Source organism: Liolophura sinensis, chromosome 5 (assembly GCF_032854445.1).
Source record: "Liolophura sinensis isolate JHLJ2023 chromosome 5, CUHK_Ljap_v2, whole genome shotgun sequence".
NCBI lineage: Eukaryota > Metazoa > Mollusca > Polyplacophora > Chitonida > Chitonidae > Liolophura > Liolophura sinensis.
In genome coordinates this window covers 12,024,157-12,051,861 of record NC_088299.1, presented here as the reverse complement: position 1 = coordinate 12,051,861, position 27,705 = coordinate 12,024,157, and the positions used below count along the sequence as shown (strand labels likewise).

The 27,705-nt window shown below is 39.3% G+C and overlaps 2 protein-coding genes across 3 annotated transcripts in view; one reads left to right on the top strand and one right to left on the bottom strand.

Annotated features, from left to right (window-relative positions):
• LOC135465884 (carboxypeptidase B-like) overlaps window positions 1–10,925 on the top strand; it is a 33,718-nt gene extending 22,793 nt beyond the window's left edge. For both annotated transcript variants that reach the window (XM_064743251.1, XM_064743252.1), the window contains exons 9-12: window positions 1,342–1,429; window positions 2,309–2,520; window positions 5,097–5,190; window positions 10,700–10,925. In XM_064743251.1, coding sequence (XP_064599321.1) covers window positions 1,342–1,429; window positions 2,309–2,520; window positions 5,097–5,190; window positions 10,700–10,887 — 582 coding nt within the window. In that variant the 3' untranslated portion in view covers window positions 10,888–10,925. The remainder of the gene's footprint in view (window positions 1–1,341; window positions 1,430–2,308; window positions 2,521–5,096; window positions 5,191–10,699) is intronic.
• A 1,560-nt stretch (window positions 10,926–12,485) lies between these two features.
• LOC135465466 (probable arginine--tRNA ligase, mitochondrial) lies at window positions 12,486–27,699 on the bottom strand. The gene is made up of 16 exons (XM_064742707.1): window positions 27,172–27,699; window positions 26,559–26,698; window positions 26,067–26,143; window positions 24,694–24,802; window positions 24,385–24,458; window positions 23,884–23,990; window positions 23,342–23,440; window positions 21,689–21,749; window positions 21,146–21,222; window positions 20,263–20,396; window positions 19,322–19,499; window positions 18,124–18,219; window positions 16,591–16,665; window positions 15,762–15,825; window positions 15,252–15,402; window positions 12,486–14,745 (listed from the first exon to the last, which is right to left on the bottom strand). The coding sequence occupies exons 1-15, from the start codon at window positions 27,294–27,296 to the stop codon at window positions 15,316–15,318; spliced, it is 1,503 nt and encodes a 500-aa protein (XP_064598777.1). The 5' UTR covers window positions 27,297–27,699; the 3' UTR covers window positions 12,486–14,745; window positions 15,252–15,315.
• Between the last annotated feature and the right edge of the window lie 6 nt (window positions 27,700–27,705).

Here is a 27,705-nt window from a genome sequence, read left to right as displayed (position 1 = left end):
TATGGTCATCGGGCGTCATTTTTACGATAAGGACTAGTTCGATCATTTTCATACATTACTTGCTGGAAAGGTCTCCTTCGTTTGTTAGGTCCATGCAGCAAAATAAATATGGGATAACCGTATACACGACAAAATATGAACGATCCTTTCATTTAGTCGAGTTCACATGAATTATATGAGTCATATAAGTTTAAATTCAAAAGAAAAATTCACGATAAGTTTCATGACAAAATCAATAATAATCTTTGCAAAAACCTTGAGATTCATAAACGTTCACTTGCCTTTTTAATACAGAAGTGACAGGAAATATTTAGGTCACATCATTTTAACATTCTTTTGTCACTCAGAGTAACAGTTTTATTATTTATGCTTGTTTTAAGCCGTACTCTAGTATATTTCCCGCCCACGACTTTGGCCAGCTTTATGAGATTAAACAGCGAAGTGACAGTTTGTGCGACTCTCCACACTAGTGATATACGCCTACACGTAGCATTTCCCGCCAAGTTGACATATGAAACACACAAAGCCATGAATCATATTCCTTCTCAATAAAGCCATTCTTATGACGCTATCATTTTTCGTGATCACCCTTCGGCAGTAAAACTGTACGCTTAGCGTGAAACACAGATCCGCATTGACGATTTAGTTTCTGATAGCGCACATATCTACTCAACAACCGTAACTTGGTTTTATGTCGGTATACCCATACATAACCTAGGAAACGTGATTTCCAAATAAAAGATACGAGAAATTGAATTTGTGAAGGTGACCTGTGGTTTTTAAATTGAAATAAGTTTCATTGCCACAAGGGTAAAATTTCATACCAGCCTGCACTTTAAAAGAAAAGACAACACCAGATTAAATATATATATGCATTTATAAAGTATCCCACAGGAAGCTTAAAAAGCATAAATTTGTCTTTGTGATGTTGCACATATTGAGAAAATTGAAAGCGCCGCCTTGCTATCAATTTTGGTCAATCAGGCCCGAGTTAAGTCTACAACCCGAGAACGCAGCTGTTTCCGCTAATGCCACTCGAACCCTGTAAAGTTCCTAATTCATGGCCTTGTCAGAATTCTAGATTAAAAATTGATTTATTCAGTTATAGACCACATCACATACCGAGATCTGTTTTCACCATTTTCCTAAATAACTCGGGTTATATCATTTCTTGTCTTGTACATTTTTGACAATGTATACAGCTTCAGATTTTACTATCACCAATGAAGGTTGTCATTCCAATCCAATCTTAACTTTTGCACTTCCAGTCACTTCACAAAGACTACTGTACCCTATTGAATCAGTAAAGTAATACTTGTACCAATCTTCCTGAACTGACAGGGATCTCGTATGTGGAGGAAGACCCGATCGTATTATAACGGCTGTTACGGAGCGGACCCTAACCGGAACTTTGACTATTACTGGGGTCGTGAGTATCATCAGTGTGTTACCCAATCTCCAAACAGCTGCGATTGTGTTGCAAACTACAGAGCTATGCTATCGCACCACATAGCAAGGTTTGTGTCACAAACAACACAGCTGCGTTACCGCACAACATAGCAGCGTTTATGTCATCAAATCATACATCTGTGATGCGCAATCACACTTGTTTTTGTGTAATGAAACCAGACACCTGTGTTATCCAGTCACAAAGCTGTGTTTGTTATCACACCGTAGTTGTGTTACCCAATCACAAAGCTGCTTTTGTATGGTCAGACCACACAACTGTGTTTGTGTTAACAAACCACACACCTTTGTTTGCGTTATCAAACAAATATGTAACAAACCACATAGCTGTGCTACCGTACTACGTACCGCAAATTAAACTGCGTTTGAGGTAAAATGTAAGGTATGCTGTATCACTTAACACAGTGTTGTAAATAATGTAACTGTCTATGAACTACATGTAGGCCTACATGTACATTGTCTTTCTCGTTGGCCTAGTTGTCTAATGAGTTCGTACAAAAAGGTCTAATGAGCTCTTACAAAAAGATGACTATCGGCCAACGAAGACGCCTATTCCAATCCAGCTGCTATTGGTTCCACTGTCGCTTTATATAAGGTGGTTTGTCAGACACCTGCCGAGTGAGGTTGCTTTGGAGTTTGGTTACTTTTGTGACAAGTGGGCATCCAGAAAAAAAAGCTTCAAGCAGGTCAAACAGTTCGAAGTTGTCACGTCAGTCTGTTGCTCCTTACAGTCAACTGTAAATACATTATCTCAACTGATAAGTGAGTTTTTTCTTTACAAATTTGTGAGAAGAAGGCGATAATGAATAGGTACATTTGAATACCTTGTGTTTTCTTGCAGATACCGGAGCTAGTTCAAATCCTTGTAGTGACACATTCCGTGGAGCCTCTGCCTTCTCAGAAGTGGAAACAGCCAATATGCGAAACTTTATCAACCAACACAAGGACACTATAAAATCGTACATCACATTCCATTCCTACGGCCAGTACTTCATTTACCCGTGGGGACACCAGGGTTGTGTGACGGGAAGTCCTACTGATGACGCTCAACTGGTGGGTGGAAGATTTTATTTATTTATTTATTTATTTGATTAGGGTTTAACACATTTTGCTAAAGATTATTTCACTTTTACGACTGTGGCCTGATTTATAGGTAGAGGAAACCGGATAAAGCATGGAGAAATCCACAATACTTAGCCAGGTACAAGACACACTACCTGATTGAAAGGCGATGTTGAGCCAGTGGGCGCTTTATTCTAGTCTGGACCGTAACCACATTGGTCCAGAGCCGGTTGTATGTAGTGAGAGAGACGATTTAGTTGAATCAGCCACCATAGGCAAGTTTATCCGAATGGCAGAAGGATGGAAATTGTCTTTCTTGCTTGATGTTTAACTCAACTCTCAACATTATTGACTCGTCACCTTCATCAGTAGTCAGGGCGCATTTTGGTTTCATCCACTCACAAAGTCTTGATTAAAGAAAAATGAAATAGATAAAAACACATCTCAGTACAATCTAGAGGTCCGTTTGCATTATAGGCTAACACGTTACGTACATATCTCAATGCACCCCAGGCGCGTACTTGTATTATAATAGGGCCTCCTTGGCTCATTTGGTGAGTGCGCCAGCGCAGCATAATGACCCAGCAGCCTCTCACCAATGCTCTCTCTGTGAGTTCAAGTCCAACTCATGCTAGGTTCCTCTCCAGCTGTACGTGGGAAGGTCTGCCAGTAACCTGCGGATAGTCGTGGGTTTCCCTCGGGCTCTGCCTGGTTTCCTCCATATTGCCGGCTGCAGTCGTATAAGTTAAATATACACCAATCAAATAAATAAATAAATAAATACATTGTACTATAAACGTGAACTTATCAAAGTATAACACAAATCTGCATCTGCATTATAAATGTTAACTTATCTCAGCACAAGCCAAATGTCCCACTGGGCATGATAAATGTTAACTTATCTCAGTACAAGCCAGATGTCCCACTGCGCATCATAAATGTTGAGATATTCCAGTACAACCCAGATGTCCCACTGGCATCATAAATGTTAACTTATCTCAGTACAACTCAGATGCCCCACTGGCATCATAAATGTTAACTTATCTCATTACAAGCCAGATGTCCCATTGTATTTGATAAATGTTAACTTATCTCGGTACAACCCAGATGTCCCACTGCGCATTATAAATGTTAACTTATCTCAGTACAACCCAGATGTCCCACTGCGCATTATAAATGTTAGCTTATCTCATTACAACCCAGATGTCCCACTCCGCATCATAAATGTTGAGATATTCCAGTACAACCCAGATGTCCCACTGGCATCATAAATGTTAACTTACCTCAGTACAACTCAGATGCCCCACTGGCATCATAAATGTTAACTTATCTCATTACAAGCCAGATGTCCCATTGTATTTGATAAATGTTAAGATATTTCAGTACAACCCAGATGTCCCACTGGCATCATAAATGTTAACTTATCTCAGTACAACTCAGATGCCCCACTGCGCATTATAAATGTTAACTTATCTCAGTACAACCCAGAGGCCCCACTGCGCATTATAAATGTTAACTTATCTCAGTACAACCCAGATGTCCCACTGTGCATTATAAATATTAACTTATCTCAGTACAACCCAGATGTCCCACTGCGCATGATAAATGTTAACTTATCTCAGTACAACTCAGATGCCCCACTGGCATCATAAATGTTAACTTATCTCATTACAAGCCAGATGTCCCATTGTATTTGATAAATGTTAACTTATCTCGGTACAACCCAGATGTCCCACTGCGCGTTATAAATGTTAAGATATTTCAGTATAACCCAGATGTCCCAGTGTGCATTATAAATGTTAACTTATCTCAGTACAACTCAGATGCCCCACTGCGCATTATAAATGTTAACTTATCTCAGTACAACCCAGATGTCCACAGGCATCATAACTTATCTCAGTAAAACCCAGATGGCCACTGGCGTTTTAATTAAATGCTACCTTATCTTAGTCCAACCATAGACGTCCATCTCCATTATAAATTGTACCTTATCTCCGTACAACCCGGACGTCCACCTGCGTTTTAATTAAATCTTACCTTGTCTCAGTACAACCCAGGCGTCCATCTGCATTATATATGTTACAGTACCTTATCTCAGTACGATACCCAGAACGTCTATTTTATATTATAAATATTACTTTAGGTCGATAAAATTTGGACGCCCTCCTGGGTTATAAATGCTGCCTTGCCTCAGTAGACGAAAATCTGTGAGAGTGGCCAATTCATCACCAAGATAGGACTAGAGTTACATTTGCATTCACCAAATAGTCTTTAAAAAACATCTTCGTGAAAAGTGACCAACCGTACTGGTCACTGGCTATTTTTTATGCACAAAATACCGTAGGTTAAAAGCGTAGGTGTTTGTGTTTATGTTTCAACAGTTTATATGTAATGCTTATCAGGTTTTCTCTCCGGCCGAACGTGGAGAAGGTCTTCCAGCATTTTGCGGATGGTCGGGGATTTCCCCGGGCCCTAGCCGTTTCCTCTGACCTTAATTACCAAATTCTTGCGTAAAATACCGATCAAATAAATAAATAAATAAATTGCCATCCACTGTAAATTTACAGCGTGCCCTAGCGAACGCTGCCTCTGACGCTATTAGGTCTGCTGCTGGCGGTCTTAAGTCACGCTACACCGTGGGGCCCTCCGGATGTGTTCTTTGTGAGTAGACCTGACTTATTCTTATCTTGGGTCATTTTACCTCCTGATTAGATATGAGCGCTTGGAAGCTTATCTGTTCTCTTAACACGTCAGGATATGATATATAGCTTAATACAGAGTCCTAGAAACTTTACAATGCATACCAATACATCGTTTGATATCACTGGGCTAATGTATTTTCTTAGTCTGATTAAATCTCACATCATCCATGTTAAAGGCCAAGACAGTCTGTGTCATTTACGGACCACCACGTAATTATTCAGCGAAGGAATCACAAATGATGTTAGACAGCAGCTTACTCGTCTCGGCCCAAAACGCATTCATCTCCCCAAATACATTTTTGTCGTTTATTTTAGAGTTTAGACAGAAGTTTCGGAATAACATTTACCTGTCAGTGCAAAATTCGTTAGGGATGAAAAAGGTTTATGGGAATGACAAGACGACATCTCACAAGACAACGCTTAAAATTAATTAAATCTTCTGATACAATTTTTTTCTCTGAATTTATTACAACTGTAGAATTTAACTTTTGCTCCTTCGTCTTTCTCGCATTCTAGGGATGTTTTTTTTTCTGTTTTCTTTTGAAAAATACAGTAAAATTATTGAAACGCTCTGTTCAAGCCGGGGTGCTTTCTCTGACGTCCGCGATAGCTAGGTCAGCAATGCTTTCATCTTAGAAGCCACCGCTACAAAATTGAAGGACAAAATCCAGTGACAGTCGAATGCCTAGATCAGCCTCAGTGTATTGTATTGTATTGTATTGTATTCATTCACCACAAGTATAATTAGAAAACATGTTTACAGAAAATAAAGCACGGCGGGAATGAAGCCACAAAGGTCTTGATCTATCCCTGGAAGTACAAGTATGTAAGATAGCGCTGGTTGTAGGTGAATTATAAGTAAATAATAACGGAGTAAACATATTAAGAAAAACACAAAGCAGTGTTACGTGCCAAAGGAAATGCTGTGGTGCATGGCTATGAGACATTTATATGTTTGTAAATAAGTCAGAATTGTTTCATCAAGAAATCTTTTATTTTGGACTTAAATAGAGAAAGCGAGTCAATAGATTTGAGAGAAATTGGTAGCCTGTTCCATTCTCCAGGGAATCATATTTCGAATTGAGCAGAGAGACAGGTTGGAAGAGTGGAGGGGTCTAAATATGTTAAGACACTGTGTTCTTGTTGGATAATTATGTATATCTGACTGTTTTCGAAACATGTTACGGCAGTTCAGGGGTATTTCATAGGGGTAATATATACATTTATGAGGGATTAATAAAGGAGACTGAAGGATAGAGAATTTTACCGAGATCTGAAGAGAGGGTCTGTGTGCTCGAGGGGATTAGATAGGGTTACTAAACGCACTGCGCGTTTTTGTAACAGATTCAAGGGTCTGAGATGAGAGGCATAAGTGTTACCTTATAAAATACTAGCATAGTTCAGAAAAGGGGGAATTAAGGAGTTATAAAGTATTAAGAGAGTTGGTTTGTTTATAAATTGTTTAATATGGTTAATTATGCCAATGTTGCGAGATACTTTTTTGCATATGTAACTTGTGTCCAGGAAAGTTTGCTGTTAAACATTATACCCAAAAATTTACATTCGGAAACATAATCTGTAACGGAGCCTTGCTTAGAAAGCCGAGGAATGTCCTTGGGAGAAGAGGAATCTGGTCGGATGATCATACATTTGGTTTTGTTAATGTTTAGCCTGTTTGAAGTCATCCAGTTACGAATTATTTTCGAGTTCATCAGACATGGTAGTGACTGCTTCGTTTATATTTCTGGATGAGATACACACACTTGTGTCGTCGGCGAATAATACATATTTCAGTACAGTGGTGACATTAGTTATGTCGTTGATATAACAAAGAAATTCGTATATTTCCTGTACTTCCTATATTTATTTCGAGCGTTTGGGGAGGGAAACTTAAGTTGCTCGCGGTACAGGGGGTTTTTTTCCCTTAATTGACATAAGGGGAGATGGTCCTATCCATCGTTTGCGTATTCTTTGACAGAGAGCGTCGACAGTCCGCTCAGGGAAAACTTCATCATAAGTTTTTCAAACTTTTCTACAAATATTTCAAGGGCCTTGTTAACGGTTGTTTTTGTTATGACTTCGTCCCAGTTAAGGTTTTGAATCATTTCCTTGAACTGACCTATCTGAGCAGGTGATTTAGGTCGGTAGGTAAAAGTCTGAGGCTGTCTTGTAGAAATAGGTGTTTTAAAAATATTGAACACAGGTAAATGATCAGAGATATCAGTCAAGAGGATACCTGGAGTGATGTCAGAATCGTGAAAGTTTAGGAAAATATTGTCGATCAAGGTTGCTGAGCTGGTTGTCACTCTAGTTGGTTTAGTTATTAGAGGGGAAATATAATTACATTTCATGGTTTCCAAGAATTCCTTGGAGGCAACATGTTTATCAGTGTGAAAAAGATCGATATTAAAATCGCCCATTATAACACATTTTTGGGTAGGCAGAATGTTTCTGAGCGTTAAACTAAGACGCTCGTTAAATATCCCTATATTACGAGATTACGGATCTCTATACGTTGCCCAGGATGTAGCTGTCACCTTCAGATTTAATTTCGAAATACAGTGATTCATATTCATCGCGAAAAGCTTTATCACAGGTCGTTTTATATGATACACCACGAAACGATATTGCTAACGTATAAGACAACACCTCCTCCTTTCTTATTTTGACTCTGAGAACATTGTATAACTGGGGATTTCATACTGGGATTCATTTCATTCTGTTAGCCAACTTTCCGTGAACCCCAGCACAGTGAAGTTAAAATTAAGATTCTGCAGGAATCCGACGGTTTCATCAAAATGTTTCCTCTTGCCACGTATGTTAAAGTGAGAGACAGAGAATAGGCGTTTGCTGTCATAAAAGGCTGAGATAGTTGAGATAGTTTGCGTGAAATAACTAGATTGGCGATCGGCTATTTTACTCCAATGTGATATTTCGTAATAATTGTCTTCCGTAGATGATTTACAGTGATCATTTTCATTGAGGTCAATGCGGTTAAAGCACATGTTGTCGATGAAATCAAGGTTGACATCATGTGAGAGCAGAGGTTGGTTATTGGAGGGGAATGTGGGAAGAGAAGATTAATTGTGGAAAGGAAGGATGGAAAGAGGGTTCGGGAGTGGAGTAGGCTCGGTATTTATGATATTATCCATTACGGGTACAAGACAGTTTGTATAGTAAGTAAGCCCAGGCAGGTTTATGTGTTGAGGTAAATAACACCACGAACAGGCACGTTAAATGACAAAAATAGAAAAGAAAAAAAAGACAAAAAAAGAGCAGACAAGGAAAAGTCATTTAAAGAGCTAAACAGTAAATGCTGCGGCATTGTTTGTAAGAAGAGGCTGACTGAGACGGAGAAACAGGTATATCTAATTTAGCGGCAATAGATATGATTTGCAATAATTATTAGAAATAGACGCAAACGGGGCTATAGGCTATTCATTACCCGAGTGAGACGAAAACCAAACATACCAACATGTATATGTGTGTGTACTAGTCTCAGCAAGATAATTTCACAAGTCAGGGCAGTTAACTTATTGGAATATCGCATAGACAAAACATGGGAGACGATATTCAGTAGAATCTGGCTCTGAGAAATCTGCATACGATGTCATGTCAAAGCAGCAAAATCACGAGGACGACATTGAAAAGGGAACACACACGGTTATGTAACTGGTGATATAGGGATCACAGTATATGTTTTCCATGACTTCCAACAAAAGTAGATGCACGCACTCGAGTTTGCAAAGAGCACAACAGAATACTGTCAGGAACAGATAAAGCGATTTCACACACTGTTACACAGAATAGGTAGGTCACGCATACAGTACACAAACAAGTACGCTCTGTGTTCAATGACAGATTCAAAACGCACAACACAAAGAACTGGAAACGCACAGAGCAACACGGAGCTTCCAAAACGAGCACAACTCGCAGGTTCATGTCCCCATCCTTCACCTCTTGACCGTTGACATACACCTTACCACAGGAAAATTTCACCCTTTTGCCTTCCCTAAAGCATTTTTGCATGAAGGGCTTACATGTGTCTTTTACCAGTTTATCCGCTATAGTTAGGTCCTCGATAACATATATCGGGCTATCTTTCAACAGGGTTTTGCACATCAGGGATCTTTAGATTGTTTTGCACGATGATATTCACTATATCTAAAGGATTTTCCCCTATCGTTTTACTTCCAGCTCCAAACCGGAGGTTATATCCTCTGCTGTACCTCTCTAGGTCAACAAGTTTGATTTAAGGGCAGCATGTTCTTGCTGCACTAATTTCAGCGAATCTGTAAGGGCTTTTACTGTAGGTTTCAGCGATCCATTAACTGTTTTCTTTAGGTCGGCAAGGTCAGAGTCCGTGTGCTCGAGACTAGATTTAAGTTCACTCTCTGAACGCTCTAGTTTTACTATACCCTCATGGAATAAGTCTTGCCACATTATAGTATATTCCATTGATGATAGCTGGTTTGTCACACAAGACAGAGATTTCTTTGTAAAGATTTGAGATATTGCTCAACGTGTGCCTTATTAGATTTAGATTTATAAGGCACATCGGGTGGTACATCTTGCCGTGAGGAGTGGCCTGGTGACTTAGTAACGTTCTCCATATTAAATAGTGGTGTTTAGATTTATTTCCATTTGTGTCAGAACTGAGCATGAATTTAGTTGTACAACAATCCTATTGTAATTGTTGTAAACATTTAAAAATCACCAGCACAAGATGTTTATGATATGTCTTAACACATTAATGGTATACATGAACCAGTATACATAAACCTTTCTCATGAGCGACTTGTCTCAAATAGAAATGGCACATGGGTAAATCATCGTATCGTTTCCTCGTTTTCTTTTTATTTATTCAGTTGTTGGATTGATGCATTACGTTGCACTTTTACCACTATACACGTATGGCTGAGTTTGAGGAAATCAAACAGTGCCCGGTCAAGCGATATACATGGAGCCCCCTCACCTGATATCTGACATATCCCTAAGAACAATGTCGTTAAAATTAGGGTTGCACTAAATTTCTTCACTTAAGGCATATCCCCATTCAAGTTTGGCATTCTTCAAGTTGCACACTTTGCTTGATTCCGACTGATTCATCCAGTCTTTTGGGGCATGCACTTAACAGTTTTTGTGAAGTTTGATTAATTTTGACATAGACATCGAAAGTTTCATCTTAAGACCTTTATGTGCTTCTGAAAATGTATTTTTACATACCAGAAGTTGTCTAAAATACAGAACTTAACTGGTGTTGAAGGCCCTACAAGTTTAAAATGTTGCTTATGACGGTAACCGGGTTAAAGGATGGAATTTACCGACGGAGGTATGTAAAGCTCAGTACGAGCTAGAAAATTTGTTAAGATTTGCGAGAAGCAAACCTTATTGTAAAAAATTGCCCTGAGGATGACTCACACCGGTTATATGCTAGGCCTAGTATTTACCCTTTTGACAATTTTCAGATCCAGCGGCAGGTGGATCAGACGACTGGGCTAAGGGGGTTGCTGGCATCAAATGGTCTTACACCGTGGAACTTCCGGATACTGGGCGATACGGCTTTATACTTCCGGCCAGTTGGATAGAGCCAGTTGCTGTGGAAATCATTGCGGGAATGAAAAAATTTGCGTCAGATCTACATAGTCAGATATAGGCTACTGACACTTTTGTGCTGGGATAAGGGTGGCAAAAATAAAGGCCTTTAAAGTCATCATCTGTTTTATCTTTGTTTTTGTCCTCGTCTTCATTGCGACGGCACTTTCTCACCTACTGGGATAAAGCCTTGTAAAACACTTGTCGCAGACGATCTGCACCTGGCCAATGGGGTCTCAGACCCGAGCTTTCGCTGGTTAGGTTGACACTAAGACTTTACAGGTTCATGAGTACGTCGTTCAACACGACATAAATAACAAAATAAATTCATCCTTAACACAGAAAAATCTAGACGCTAATAAATGTAATAACCTTCTGGATTAACTCATATCAAATTTCGACACAGATTTCGACTTATCTGGGATTAACGTATTATATGTTAGGGCCAATATTAGTACCAGGTCTTATATGTTATAGGGTAAGATATAAGATATGATAAATTTAAAAGTTTCCTGAATATGGACCGTGAGACAGACATTATTAAGGGAAAATGAAAGTATCTTCACAGTGGGTTTAGTGAGGGAAACGTAGGCCTACAGAGTATGAATTTGATCGAATCTAAGTGACAGGACACAAAAATACTCCATCCAGAGTAACCACCGACTAGTTTCATACAAAATGACAGGAACGCAACAGAGACAGAAAAATAATTAGAGTTGAGCTTTGAAGGATAATATGCGTCTTCGGAGACTTTGTGTTCGCTGTTGGGATTTAACGTAACTTTCAGTATTATTTCGATTATATCATGACGGTGTCTCCTTGGAGGATAGCTCTTCCAGGGTTGCAATGTTTATTCTCTTGCCTCATTATATCGCTTTGGCGCAGACCATTTTGTTTATTTGATTGGTGTTTCATGAGTTTATCAAGATTTTTCTCCCAATACAATGCCGTTCAGATTTATGGGCGGAGGAAACCAGTGCACTTTTGTGCTGGGATCTGCTTTGCAAGTACCTGACAATACTACTGAGGAAACTGGAAGAAGAGGTGGGCACCCAACTTGATGCCTAACTCATTAGGCTAAATACTATAAATCTGCTGGGTGTTACGGGAGTGACAGGCGAAGACTGGCATTGTGAACTTACCATAAGATGTCCTCCCACAAATAGGTTGACTTTACATAAATGGAACACTCAGGAAGCCAGCATGAGACTTGGACTCACAGCAATCGCATTGGTGTGAGGCTCCTGGATTACTGCACTGTCCTAGCCTGCTAATCAAAACGTCACGGAGACGCCCAACATGCACAAGATAAAAAAGTCAGGATTGCATGGACCACATTTACATATGTAGGTTACCATGTGGATAGACCAAGACTATCAAGGTAGTCTGATGTAATGGCGTGTACACCACTCATGTCCAGGTTAGCAGGTCAGTGTCCTAAGCCAAACCTGTACACCAATCCTTCTTATCATATCTCAGGTAAATGCTTGAGGCACCTAGATTTGTGATCAAACATGTATATTCTAAATCAAGCACGTTCTTTTCAAATAACAATTTTTCACAACAAAATAAGTAAAACAAAAACACCTTCATTTTTATTTTGCACCAGCGATGAAAACATTTCCAGGAAAAGCACAGGCTGTAATGCTGAGACCACTATGGGTTTTGAGCCAGGGAACCCCCAGTCAGCACATGAATCCCTAGAAAAACCTGTCAAGTTTCTCTCCAACAAAAACAAGAGGAACATGTACAATCCAGCTGATAAGTACACTTTACACCCAACATGCATTTCCTCCCTCAGGTCCATCTTATAAAACTGTTACAATGCTTCAAGAGCCCTTACCATGTGAATGCACCTCTTCACTAAATGTACTGTAAATTCTTCAACCTTCTTGAATGTTTGCAAGGTGTTTATTCAGGTGTATTCTGAATGCATTATTTTGTGTACAATGGTAAAAAGGGCACTTTTGGTGAAGCCCTGAAAATGACCAATCCAACCAGCGTAGTTCTGTCTCCAATATCAACATTAATATATGTATAAATTGGACATAAAGTTGCTCTTTCACATGCAAAAAAAGCTGAGGAAATAGGGATGTGATGGCAGGTGCATCTTGTAACTGCTTCCTAAAACTGTCCCTTGTAACATGATGACGCCCTCGTGGGTAAATATAGTACTATACAACTTATGACCCCCAAATCTGTGGAATGCCCAATGATTTCAACACCAAATAACAATATTCTGGCTGCTAAAACCACTAATCGAATTACTCCACGAACATGCTCCATGTATTAAAGCTAGGTATACAAAGAGACGTGAGCCCAGTTTCTTTTTTTTTTTGATTGTTGTTTTATGCCGTACTCAAGAATATTTCACTTATACGACAGTGGCCAGCATTATGGTGAGTGGAAACCGGGCAGAACCCGGGGGAAACCCACGACCATCCGCAGGTTGCTGACAGACCTTCAGCCCAGTTTCTCAAAGGGGTAGTAAAATTATGCCAGCCTAATGACAACACCTGATGCCTTGGTACTTACAACTGGCGTAACGTTACATCCGCTTTGAGAAACAGCATCCTGATTATTTCTTTAATGAGATCAAATGCTGACATACCAGTTAAGGTAAGTAAGGAGACCAAGATGTCTTAGTGTCCCTCGGTGACTACTGTATCTCATCTCTCTCATGCGTGACAAACAGTCACCTGGCATCAAGATGTCTTAGTGTTCCCTGGTGATTACTGTATCTCACATCTGTTCTGTCTGACCAACAGTCACATAGCATCAAGATGTCTTAGTGTTCCCTGGTGATTACTGTATCTCACATCTGTTCTGTCTGACCAACAGTCACATGGCATCAAGATGTCTCAGTGTTCCCTGGTGATTACTGTATCTCACATCTGTTCTGTCTGACCAACAGTCACATGGCATCAAGATGTCTCAGTGTTCCCTGGTGATTACTGTATCTCACATCTGTTCTGTCTGACCAACAGTCACATGGCATCAAGATGTCTTAGTGTTCCCTGGTGACAACTGCATCTCATATGTGCCAAGTCTGACCAACAATCACCTGGCATCAAGATGTCTTGGTGTTTCCTGGTGACTCCTGTATCTCACATCTGTCCTGTCTGACCAACAGTCACCTCGCATCAAGATGTCTCAGTGTTCCCTTGTGACTATTGTATCTTATATCTATTGTCTGACCAACAGTCCCTTGGCATCACGATGTCTCAGTGTTCCCTGGTGACAACTGTATCTCATATCTGTTGCATCTGACCAACACTCACATGGCATCAAGATGTCTCAGTGTTCCCTGGTGACTACTGTATCTCATATCTGTCCTGTCTGACCAACAGTCATCTGGCATCAAGATGTCTCAGTGTTCCCTGGTGACTACTGTATCTCACATCTGTCCTGTCTGACCAACAGTCACCTGGCATCAAGATGTCTCAGTGTTCCCTGGTGACTCCTGTATCTCATATCTATCCTGTCTGACCAACAGTCACCTGGCATCAAGATGTCTCAGTGTTCCCTGGTGACTACTGTATCTCATATCTGTCCTGTCTGACCAACAGTCACCTGGCATCAAGATGTCTCAGTGTTCCCTGGTGACTCCTGTATCTCATATCTATCCTGTCTGACCAACAGTCACCTGGCATCAAGATGTCTCAGTGTTCCCTAGTGACTACTGTATCTCATGTCTGTCCTGTCTGACCAACAGTCATCTGGCATCAAGATGTCTCAGTGTTCCCTGGTGACTACTGTATCTCATATCTATCCTGTCTGACCAACAGTCACCTGGCATCAAGATGACAGCTGTATCTCCTATGACTGCAATATTGCCATGGTGGCGTTAATGCCATCATCATTCATGTACATTTGTCATGTAAGGCCAACGGCTATTGGGTATCAAGAGATATGTAACCTGAAATACAAAAAAAAAAACACATCACAAAGAGCCTACTTTAAATTGAAAATGCTGAATGCATTTTATAATTTTTAACATACGCTATTCTCACACATAACAATGGTTTGTGTGAGAGAAAACAGAGTATGTATAATTTGTGCTATGAGCATTATCTGAGTTCAAATGACTAACTAAATAAGTATTACATTAACACATCTCCAAAGTTATCACAGAAAATGGTCATTTAGGAGATTCTGACAATTTGACTAATGTCAAAATACCGAAAAACCAACAAAAACGTGATTCATTTCTGACAGGTTAGTTTTTGGGGTGGAGGAAACCTGAATAAAGAAAAAAAAATAACACTTTTTATAAACAGGTATCTGACAAACTTTCTTTAAAGCCAGAATCAGCCAGAGCTGTAAACAAGTGAGCCGCAGAGGGCACCAAAATGCAACCGATATGTGTCAAGTACATGTAAATAGAATTGTTACACAGCTTGGAAAGTCTTCTTGCTATCTTACCCTTCAGGTTACAGCCCTACTCTCTGGTCCACTACTTGCATACCCCACAATGGGTAGGTCAGTCTCACATCTTGTCCAGGGGCTGTATTCCTAACAGGTGAAGGCCGTTCCTCAGGGTTTGACGAGAGCACATGAACAGCCATAGTCTGGCCTGCCAACAAAACAGTTAATGACGAAAAATCTGCTGAATTAGTGCAGTCTGTCTCACAATGGTCATGATTTGCTTAATTTGAAGTCATGTATATAGGTGGCTTTTTTCCAGATCTTCAAACGATCTAAATTCATTTTCTATCAATCTTCATAAAATGAAAATGAAATGACTTAAGTTCTTCACAACACACTCACGTTAACCAAATCAATGAAAATGCCTGTCCTGCTGTTGTTGGTCAAGGAGCTATTTGGGTTATTAACAACGATGATATTCCAACAGAAAATGATGTAGGTAAATCATTGATACATGGAGGTAATGAACAGTGTTTTAACCATATAAACCTTATAAACTGCACCTACCTGTGCTGTATCAGTGGACTGACCTTTGACCTGAAGGCAAGACAGAGCCGTATTGCTCAGGTGCCTGGAACAAAAAGTCAGTTGAACTGGTCAATGTTTCTGTGTGACTGAACACTTCAGTGACTCATTTATTTATTTCATTGATGCATTTGTTTGACATATTGAGGATTTCACAATTATACCATGGCGGTCAGATTTATGAGTGAACCAATCACCTTTGGCATCTAACTGATGAACTTTCCCCACACTTGACATACATACAAATACAAAGTGAAAAAAAAAACCTCAAACAAAACTGGAACTGGTGTTTTAATATTATGGACATACAGGAAGTACACTATAGTAATTTTTGTGTGTGTTGACAAGTAAATGTAAAGCTGACTAATCATTTATCAAACTAATGATTAACTGAAAAGAAAATCTCTTAATTGTTTAAAAACAATAATATATGTATGTATGTATGTATGTATGTATGTATGTATACTTTAAGGTTTAATGTCGTACTTTGCAATTTTTCAGTGATATGACGATAAGGAGTCATTAGGTGTGTGTATATATATATTTTGCTTTCTAGTGGCAGGGCTAGTCCATTCAATAGGCTTCGGACTTCAAGGTGGATGATCTAACCATTAGGCCACTGAAGCGGTAAAAAAAAAACAAAAAAAACAAAAAAACAAAAAAAAAAAAAAACAACAACAATGATGTGAACACTCAAAGTCCACAAAAGGAATGAGGGATACAGCAGTGGCTGGCGTATACTCAATAATACTCAACAACACTCTTAGCAGAGAAGAACATGATGTGTCAGGCTTACAACCGTAATACTCACCCTAACTTGAAGAGATACTGGACAAGAATACAAGGTTCCAACTCCTGGTATGCCTCATGAATAGCCGTGTCAAAACTGCAGCAAAAACACAGAGGGATTCCTTTACCTGGTGATTGTTAATGCCATATTTCAGTTCTGTGAGTGGAGGAAGTCGAAGTGGTAAATCACAGAACTTGGTCAGTTACTGACAAACTAAGGCCATGTCTGTTGTCCTGTATAAGCTTAATGGAAAGAATGGTAAGGCATTTGCCAAAGATCAATTGTCAGTTTGGCTGAGGTTTATTTTCAGACGTATCACAATGACTACTTGTAGCAGACCGGACCCAATATCATCATATGTACAGTGCTGCCTCACTACACCACCATGCCAAAGACACAGATGACGACCCACCTGGTCACATTATACTGACACCAAGTACTTGGTCCATTCCTGTTACGATGAGTGACAAGTAAGGTAGTTCCAAGATTACCGATGCTGAAGTCTTAGGTGTGACTTAATTCCGGACTGAACCTTGGATCTACCATATATGAAGAAAACACTCTATCCACTATGTCAGTGCAAAAGGTCAAAGACCAAATAAACTGGCTCCTTTAAAGGCAAAGAACACACTAGCTTGAAGTACATGTCAGATGAAAGACCCTTAAATACTGTCTGGGAAAATATTTTGATTTATTTTTTTAGACTACTTTTCGACCTAGTAAAATGCATTTAAAACTTTGGATTCCACTGTGGCCTTTTCTGACCAAACTGGGATCCTCAGTTGGTTAGCGCGCTAGCGCAGCGTAATGACCCAGGAGCTTCTCACCAATGCGGTCGTTGTGAGTGCAAGTCCAGCTCATGCTGGCTTCCCCTCCAGCCTGAGTGGGAAGGTCCGCCAGCAAACCTGTGGAATGGTCGTGGGTTTCCCAAGACTATGCCCGGTTTCCTCCCACCATAATGCTGGCTGCCATTGTATAAGTGAAATATTCTTTGAGTACGGCGTAAAACACCAATCCAACAAACAAACAATCCATATTGGGACCAATGATGTCACTTCAACTTTTTGCCATTTAACACACATAGATTGCTATATTTCATCATTCAAAATGCATCTTCATTTAGAGCTATGCATGCATTCAACAAATGGACCTTGAAACAAACTATTCCAAGTCAAAAATATTGCTGTTACATCATTGATACCCTCTGGGTCCCAACAGACCCCTACAATACCCTCTGTTTTAAATGCAATTCAGCCTGCTAGAAAAATGCTAAAAAAATATCAAACTATTTTCCTGGACAGTATTTGATGGTCTTTCAACCAATAAATGCTTTATTTTAGTGATTTTTTTTCCTTTAAATCCTACTGAGCAGTAAACATGGAAAATCTGAAGGCTAAAGACACCCCCTAAAAGCGTGTCTTCAAGCTCATGATTTAACATCATTTTTCTGCTAGTCCTGCCTGCTCTTTACTTTTGATCCACACCCAGGTGAACCTGGGGTAAGACATCATTTCAGTTCTCTACCACTGTCAAGACAAACGTCACATAACTTACCCTGTCAGATGGAGAACCAATCTCTGTGCCTCAGGCTCAGTCAGGCATCCTGCGCTAAAGTCCTCAGACAATGAAACACCACAGTTCTCTGCCAGGCTGTTGATATGAACAAAAACATAGTGGCTCAAAAATTGACATTGTATTTATTGTTTGGAATTGCTCTACTCAAAAATTGTTAACTTTAATACACGTGATGCCAACCAGTCCTGTTTCTTTACTCTAACCTCTCAGTGTTGAGCACCAAACCAGGCAGCAACAACTACCATTTTTAAAGCCTTTGGTATGACCCAATCCAGGTTTGATCCCAGGTCCTTATGGATAGAGGAACTTGACAGTCAAATGTACCAGACAAATGTACCAGACATATGGCTGGGACTCATATTTATCAAGCAACTTAATACTTAAGTCATGAATTGCAAGCCAAATTCAGAACAGGAAACAACTCAATTTGTAGTTAGCAGACTGTTTTGCAGCAATCAGAGCCCTACTTTTAACTTTCTGGCACAAAACTTTTTATTTGTACCGGTGTTTGAATATTTGACTTAAGGCTTAAGATGCTGAGGTCCCTACAACTAAGGGACATATAGATTTATTTAATTGATCACTGCTGAATATTGTATTCAAAAATTTATATGTCAGACAAACAGGCCTCCTGACTTACAAATGTTAAGCTGCAATCAGAGCGATGAGAAGAATTGTCAGTCTCTTAAAATTATTTTGCAAGAACATTTTCAAAGGCATGGTTGCTAGTATGCTAATAGACGCACAGGCCTAATGACCTTGAAAAAATAGGTCAAGTTTTCAAAAGGCGGTTGCAAGAGATAGTATGCTTATAGAGGCACAGGCCTAATGACCTTGAAAAAATAGGTCAAGTTAAATCCAAATTAATTTGTTTCATCTGCATGAGAAGGTACACATGTGATATAAGGTTGATCAAAGCTGGGTCAAACAGTTCAAGAGAAAGCATATCTACTGTCACAAAATACAACTCAAATGAGTTTAAAGACCTTGAACTTTCTAGGTCGAACCAAATAAATAGGGCTCTTCCCAGTATCTAAGTGTACACATGTTAACAATTTGGTTAACCTGGAGACAAGTGTTCAAGAGATGGAGTATTTTCAAAGAAACCAACAGATGGACCAATGGATGGATGGACGGACAGATGACAACTGCTAAAATCACACTCTGAGTATCTCACCTTGAGAGTCTAGCGTGAGAGTACTGTAGGAAGACTCCGGAGTCCGACTTGAAGTTGAGCACCTTTTCCCAACTGAAGGTGTAGCTCTTCTGTCTCTTCTCCTTCAAGCCCTGCACAATGACGGCTGACACCCCTAACACGTCCGCCACTGAGTCCACATCATCTACAGGCTTACTGGCTGAAACACAGATTGCATAATCATAAAGAAACACCGTTTTCATAGACTACATTATCGTCCTTATCTATTAGTGTATTCATTTATCCGTTTTGAAAGCAATTTTCTCTCACATGACAATACTCACTGGGTGTGTGGCGAAAAATAGTTAGCATGTGCAAAAGATTTTCAACCATAAGCCAGGTGAGTACGAATACTATCTTGCTGAATTAAGAAGGCACATGTACGTAATTATCTACAAACTTCATGTAACACCACATAAACACCTGAACGGTGCGGCTTTCAGGGTCAAGGTGGTTTGCATGCCAGTGCTGCGCTAAGAGACAGGAGCCTCTCACCAATGCTGTAACTGTGAATTCATGTCCAGCTCATGCTGGCTTACACTCCGGCTGTACGTAGGAAGTTCTGTCAACAACAGTAGGTTTCCCCCGGGGCTCTGCCCAATATCCTCCCATCGTAATGCTGGCCTCCGTCATAAGGCAAATATTCTTCTTGAGCATGGCAGAAAACACCAATCAAATAAACAAACTCTCCACTGGTTATTGTCACCATGGTAGGAGAATCTTGAAAAATTAATTTGAATATAACCCAAATGACCTTGAAAAATTTACCATGGTTAAAGCAAATGAGCAAGATTCTTCAATATGCCTATATGGACCAACACCTCATGTAGTTGTGCCTTTGAGAGATAAAATATGTAGACCACATGGTCACAATTTTAATACATGCATCTAACCAAAAACTACGTCAATAAACCAAAACCTACTTTCTTTACTGTAAATTGTCTGCAGCATTCTTGATTTGGACTCATCCAGGATGTCTTTGAGGAACACAACATTTCCACGGCGGGTGCTCATTCCATCCACGCGACCAAACGGCACATGAAGAGTATCCCTCACTCTGACAAGGATAATTTATCAAATATTATGTGATAAAGACATTTTTCTGTTTGTTAGCTTTAGGTAAAATAAGGCTGACTGTTTCAGTCTTATTTGTATGATGTTCTTGTAACACACCAATGTCAATTTCAACACCTGTGTTACCCTATCTATCAGCCACAGCATGGCATAGACATGAGAAATAATATGTCAAAGTCACAGAGCATGGACTCCTGTCATTCATGACACCCCAGACAGTCATGACACACAGACACTAGAAATGACACCACACCTAGTCACTGGTGCAAACCAGTGCTCGCAATCTATTCACGAATGCTGAGTGGCCAGTCAGGAATTATCAACATTATCAGTTTGAAGTGATTGCATGACCTGGCAGGGAATTGAACCCTGGTATCTGAATTACAAATAAAGTTCCTCAACACTGGAGGTAAAATGTATTTGGTTTTAAAGCACTGTCGTTCAAGTGTTAGAAAAGTTTCTTCCAATATTCATTTGATAAATGTCATTTGAAGTGAAATGAGAATTTTTTAGCTTTACTGTAAATTAACAAATGTATCTTTTTGTTTATTAAAAAGCAAAGTAACTCTAGAGACTTTTAGAATATACTTTGTTTAGACAAGAACACATGATGTGAGAACTAAAAGATATATAAGATTACTGGAAGAAAAATGATCTGCTACGAGATAAGAGAAAAGGTATAATTACAATAAAACTTCCTTCAGTTTCACATATGGGTAATCAAAACCTTACTTGTTAAGCCATGGAGTTTGCATCCTGTTGAGAACAGCTGCCATCTGTCTGAAGTACAGCACTTGGCCACTGTCCACCTGCAGAACATGTAGTGTTAAACATCAACAACATCGTTAAAATCTATACATTTATAATAACAAGATCAAATGCTGAAATACGACAACTGGCATTCAATGTAACACAGCCATATATTGCAACTGTCAGCTCCTTGGCTAATGATTTATTTATATATTTGATTGGTGTTTTACACCGTACTCAAGAATGTTTCACTTATACCACAGTGGCCAGCATTATGGTGGGGGGAAATTGAGAAGAGACCAAAGGAAACCCACGACCATCCAGAAGTTGTTGCCAGACCTTCCCACCCCAAGATGAAAGCAGCATGAAACCGGCTTTGTCCAGTTTATTTCAACCATAAATTGCTCTGCCAGTGAATACTAATAAAGTCAAAAATATTTGAACACTGCATAACATAGCAATCAAATGAATGTGTTAAATTTTGTGTTAAATCATCCGACACAATATACACACATATATACATACCACATAATGAATCTTGTCAAACTGGTACCTCTCAAACCTATCCAAAATGGCAGCTATATCCCTGGATAACAGAACGATGAAACTATGTCAAAAACTCCTTCAAACTCTGGACTGAGTCAAGTTTCCTCCAAAATAAATGAATAGTAAAATGAATTGCAAGGTTGACTTCTATTTTACTTTTCAAAATAATTACATATACTGTAATTCTTCAACCATTTCACATGTTTGCAAGGTGTTTATTCAAGCATATTCTGAAGGCATTATTCTTTGTAGACTGATACAATCATACTTTTTGTGAAGCCTTGAAATTGGGTAACCCAACCAATGTGATTGTCTGCAAATTCAAATTATAATTGTGCATAAACTGCTCTTAAAGTTGCTCTTTCATATGTAAAATAATCGTGGAATTAGCACATAACTCCCTTAGCCTTGCACAAGGACAAAGTGTAGTCATATCCTTGAATGCAATCAAAATGGTCTTCTTGACATACAAAACTAAGACTGCTATCCTTTTTGTTGATTAAAATAGGTTCTATATATATAATACCTTTTCTCAGATCAAAGGATCCAATGCAGGATTTGTCACCCATAGCTATTCAGAACAAGGAGAATCAGAAACTTGCTTTTTTTGTCCCTTCAGTATAAACTGTGAGAGATCAAACTCTATGTTTCCAGAAAGAGATGGTAACTGAATAAACTTGTGGCATGAATACTGACATTGTAACAACCAGTTGAGTAGGACTATAGGTGGAAATATAACAACTGGGCTCAAAATAGCACTTTGTGAATGGCGAAAAGCGGGCTGAAAATTTGGCGTAGTAGGCCAACCTAAAACTGGCCTGCCCAAAAAAAAAATATCAACAAATAAAATCAAAGAGATGTCAATGTAAGGACAACTAAAAATTCGGCTTTCTAAGTACGTTCATGGCGGCGGAGAAATGTAGAAAGAGATAACACTGTGCTGACAGCTACTTTACAACAAAATTATCTCCCTTCACTTCTGTGTTTTTGTCAACTAAAAGCGAAACTAATGCCATAATGGAAAAGTGTATGTCTCAACATACTGTCAATTGTCCACTGTGCAGCCCTGGGGTTTTGGTTGGCTAAATGTTGTTGTTAATAACAAGTAGAAAGGTATATATAATATATACAAATATACTAACTACCATCAGGGAATTTTATCAATTTGAAAGTACAAATGTGACAAACAAAAGATTCCTTTGAGTGTGAGAAACATTTCATTCCAGATGTTTTATCATGGTCATTGTCATTAATCTCATATATGGTAGGTCTCTGCTATTTGGCCCGCTAAAAATTTCTGGGGGGCCTCCATGGTTCAGTTGGTTAGCGCGCTAGCGCAGCGTAATAACCCAGGAGTCTCTCAACATTGCGGTCACTGTGAGTTCAAGTCCAGCTCATGCTGGCTTCCTCTCCGACCCTTCGTGGGAAGGTCTGGCACCAACAGGCAGATGGTCGTGGGTTCCCCCCGGGCTCTGCCCGGTTTCCTCCCACCATAATGCTGACCGCCGTCATATAAATGAAATATTCTTGAGTGCGGCATAAAATACCAATCAAATAAATAAATAAACAAATAAAAATTTATGACTGGCAAAGATGATATTTTCTAATTAGAGCTCTGAACATGAGACTGACCTGGTCAAATAAAGAGAGGTCCCGTCACTTTTGAGAACCTTAGCCCTTGAGGAGTGACCCAGATGCTGTCCCATGTCCACATAACCAACACCAGTGTCCCTGTGAGATGACGTAAAATGAAAGATGAGCGAAGGTGAAAAATGATAGAAAAAAAATGACAGCAGTAGTATAACATTTCATTTAGGATTGAAAATATTATCAGTCCATTTCAACATAATTAGAGTTTTAAAACATTATTAATTTATTGACAGATTATCTTTCCACTGACACATTACAAAGGCATGGACACATTATCGGGGCAGTGATAACTCATCAACGACTAAAACTGTTATCAAGTCATTCTAACATTATTATTAAGTTATGGACACATTATGTGGGCAATGATACATTATTAGGGTATTTGTTACATTAGGGCATTTGTTACAATAGGGAATTTGTTACATTACGGTATCACATTGGCATTGGTTGTTACATTATGTTGGATGCCACATACATGTATAATTCAATTTTAACTTTGGACCCCCCAAAGTGACACGTCTTACTTCTCAAACTCTAACAGTCCCATGTTCCTCCACCTATTAATGACATCCTGAGCAGATCTGACGTACATCGCTTCACCGTGGTACTCGTCAAACCACACTCCCAGGCGCTGAAACATGGAACTGAACAGAATAAATCTAGGGCATGAAATTAACACCACACACAGCAGATATCCGATCATTGGCATCCTTAGGCATGGCAATAAAACTAAAAACAACAGCTAACATATACATGATCAATCTAAACTTCAGCCATTGCATATAAACTACACACAGCAGACGTTTGATTAGTGTCATGACATCAAAAGATCAGTTAGAATGAACATTAGCTTCTTTCATGTCAAAATTTTATCCAAAGTTTCCAAATCACAAACAGACAACCTGAGGAATTACAGAAATAGTTTCCTGGCAAATACGCACCTCCCTTACAAGAAATAACCATCTTTAAGATACAAATAGATTTCTACATGTACATTCACAAATTTCAGTCCAATCAGCAATCACCTTATATATGTTTCTGTATTCTTTCACACTCAGATCTCTAAGTTCCTGCCATTGGTCCAAATATGTTGTGTCACCTACAGATAAAAAAAATAAAAATCAAATAAAAAGAATTCACTTGAAGTTTAACCGGAATTTTAAACAAGATAAAAACTGTTTATGAATTTATTTATTTCCTCACTGACCTAAATGTGCCTACTGATCTGGCTGAAGTTTGACAGGCTGTCTTGTAAACATTAACATGTAAACCAGCACCTAGCCATCAGTTCGAGAGTAGATAAAGAAAAGAAGTACATGATCATGTAAGACTACCATTTTCTAACTGTCTGAAGATGTCAAGTCCTTCTCTCTGGGTGGGGGTGGAGGTCTTATTCCCACCCTCTGCCTCTCGGGAAACATCACTGTTCACTTTGACATACACCTATGCAAACAAAAACAAATTCAAACTCACAGGTAAGAAGTATATACAGAGACAGGGTTTACATCATCAGATGCATTTTCACTTCTGAAATGAGTTTAGCATTGCAAACTCAAGAGCTGTGTTAGCTTTAAGCTAAGATACAAGAGGAGCAATTCCAGAAAGGCAAGAATGCTTCAACATCTTCAACATCTTCAACATCAATCTATTTACACATATGTATTTATTGATTTAATTGGTGTTTTAAGCCCTACTCAAGAGTATTTCACTTTCACCCCTGTAGCCAGCATTATGGTGGGAGGAAACCAGGCAGAGCCCGGGGGACAACCCAAAACCATTCACAGGTTGCTGGTAGACCTTCCCACGTACGTCCAGAGAGGAAGACAGCATGAGTTATTTGATTGAAGATTAATGCCAAAACTGTTTTCACTTATACCACAGCAGCCAGGTTTGTGGGTTGAAGAAGTTGACAAGAGTAAGCATTGTACTGATGCCTCAAAAACCTTTCAACTTCATAAAGCTACATGTTATAGATAAACTAGAGAGAGTGGGACTGGCAATTAGCCAGGGGCTAATCAACATCAGTGAAGAAAACACTAATACAGCCAGCAAGGGTTGCCCCTAAACGATCACAAAATGGTGCTTGTAGGGGCAGTTTACGCTTTTGGTAGTTTACGCTGTACTCAACAATATCTCACTTGTATGACGGCAGCCAGCAGACCTTCCCACTTACGGCCGGAGTGTAAGCCAGCATGAGCTGGACTTGAGCTCACAGTGACCGCATTGGTGAGAGGCTCCTGGGTCATTTTGAAATGCTGCCCTCCTAATTACCACGGCCATGGAGGCCCCATGGCCTGTTAGATAAAGAGGGTGGATTTATACGTCACACAGAACTGTCATGACAACACATACATGTCCTGTAGAGACAAATTACCATGATGTTCATGTCCCTGGAATGTTATGTCATTTTGTAACAGGATTTTTAGCAGCTTTTCAATTTCTGCAGATTCACTCAGCAATCTACATGCACTTCACAAAATTATTAACATTGGCATGCTTTTGAAAGGATTTCCTAAGATTTCACCCTGAACAGGAGATACAAATCAGTTTCTGTATTCAGATTTGGACATGTGCCATTATCACTATATCACCATGAGACAGAACACTTCATGCCCTTGAGGAAGAGAAAAAGACAATAATCATTTCTCAATTCATACTAACTATTTTTTTTTCAACTCCGTTCGAAGTATTCCCAAATCTACTGTACCTCAAACAAATGTTCCATGGGACTAGACTTCAGGGCTTCACTGTTACCGTATCTCTTCAAGCCAACAGTAAGCAAACCTGACAAATGACGAACATGAGACACAGATATGACACAAAAAACACTTCTTTATACGCTGGTCTGACAAAAACGAAAACTCCTCCATTTTCAGGTAAAGAATTGGGCCTAATTCCAAATATTTATTAACTTATTTAGTTTATACATTAATACTGCTATTAAAAGTGGAACATGACTGAAGACTGATTATGTGAGTCAGGAATTTCATTATCTTTTTGAGAAGAACACTGCCATGGAAATGTAGTCAGCAACCGGCAGCAAATAGAATAAAGTAAAATAGGAGCTTGCTTGTTTAAAATGTTACAAAACTAGCAGGCAACAGGAAGTTGGCAACTACCTTCTGCTATAAACCCCCTGATGAATACGCATACAAATGTCATGATATTTCTGCTGAAAACAAAAAAAACAAAAACTCACCAAACTGCGTTCCCCAATCCCCTAAGTAATTCAGCCTGGTGACCATGTGACCTGAAGCTTCACAGAGATTGGCCAAAACATGGCCAATGACAGTAGACCGGAGATGACCAGCATGAAACGGTTTAGCAATGTTTGGGGAACTGAAAAATAGACACACATACTCCAGTATTAACATTTTTTATACATTAAAGTATTTTTTTGTAGCAGAACTGCCACCATTTAAGTATCATGTCAAAGACGCCGGACATGACTCTCCACCCAGCCACATTATACTGACACCGTGACAACCAGTCACAATTCCTTGCTCTAACCTCTCATAAAGTGAGGCAGCAGCAAGTACCATTTTAAAAGTCCTTGATATGACTGGACCCGGGTTTGATCCCAGGTCTCCCAACTTTTAGGCAGACTCTCTAATTGGTGAGAGAGGACCATTTTGCCACAGGAGAGGTTTATGTAAATGTTACATTTGGCCTCGAATGAACCATACCACTTACACTGTACCTCTATTGAAGGCTCAGATCTCCCGACTTCTAGGCAGATGTGTAGGTTTTTCTGTTTGATTTCCTCTTGACTACTCAAAATCAACAAGTCTACATGACAAATCAAAGTATACCTGTACTCAAACACAACCTTGAGGTGGGGCACCTCCTCTATGCCTCCTTTCCCCCTCTTGTACCTGAACACCTCACTGTCCTGTCCATATCGCTCACCAAATGACATCACAGAGTGCAACAACATCTGTGAATGAATGCATGACTGATTTACGCCACTTCAGCGATATTACAGACATATCCTGCCAAGAACAAAAGAAACTCTGCAGAACAAACTAGAACATATACCATCAACTTTCAAACAGATCTATATTCCTTAAGCGTTATTAATTTATCATTTATTTTTCTTCCTTCACTACCTATATTATGGGTGACATTGTTAGGGATAAAGCAGAGTGAACAGAGGACAGATGATTACAACCCCAGCCAGGTATCTGACAAACCTCTTGATGGTCAAGCCAAACCTCAGCTAAGTGTTCTTAAGAAAGTGACATACATGCACTGTAATTCTTCAATCTTTTCGCATGTTTGCAAGGTGTTTATTCAAGAATATTCCAAAGGCATTTTTCTTTGTTGACTGCTATTTTACATTTTTG

Excerpts from the sequence above, each read along its gene's own strand:
- LOC135465466 (XM_064742707.1), bottom strand. The coding sequence starts at position 27,296 with ATGTTGTTGCACTCTGTGATGTCATTTGGTGAGCGATATGGACAGGAC. Across the intron at positions 23,991-24,384 it reads AATACAGAAACATATATAAG|CGCCTGGGAGTGTGGTTTGA; the intron begins GTGATTGCTGAT and ends TCCATGTTTCAG. Across the intron at positions 21,750-23,341 it reads ACCTCTCTTTATTTGACCAG|GGATATAGCTGCCATTTTGG; the intron begins GTCAGTCTCATG and ends TCTGTTATCCAG.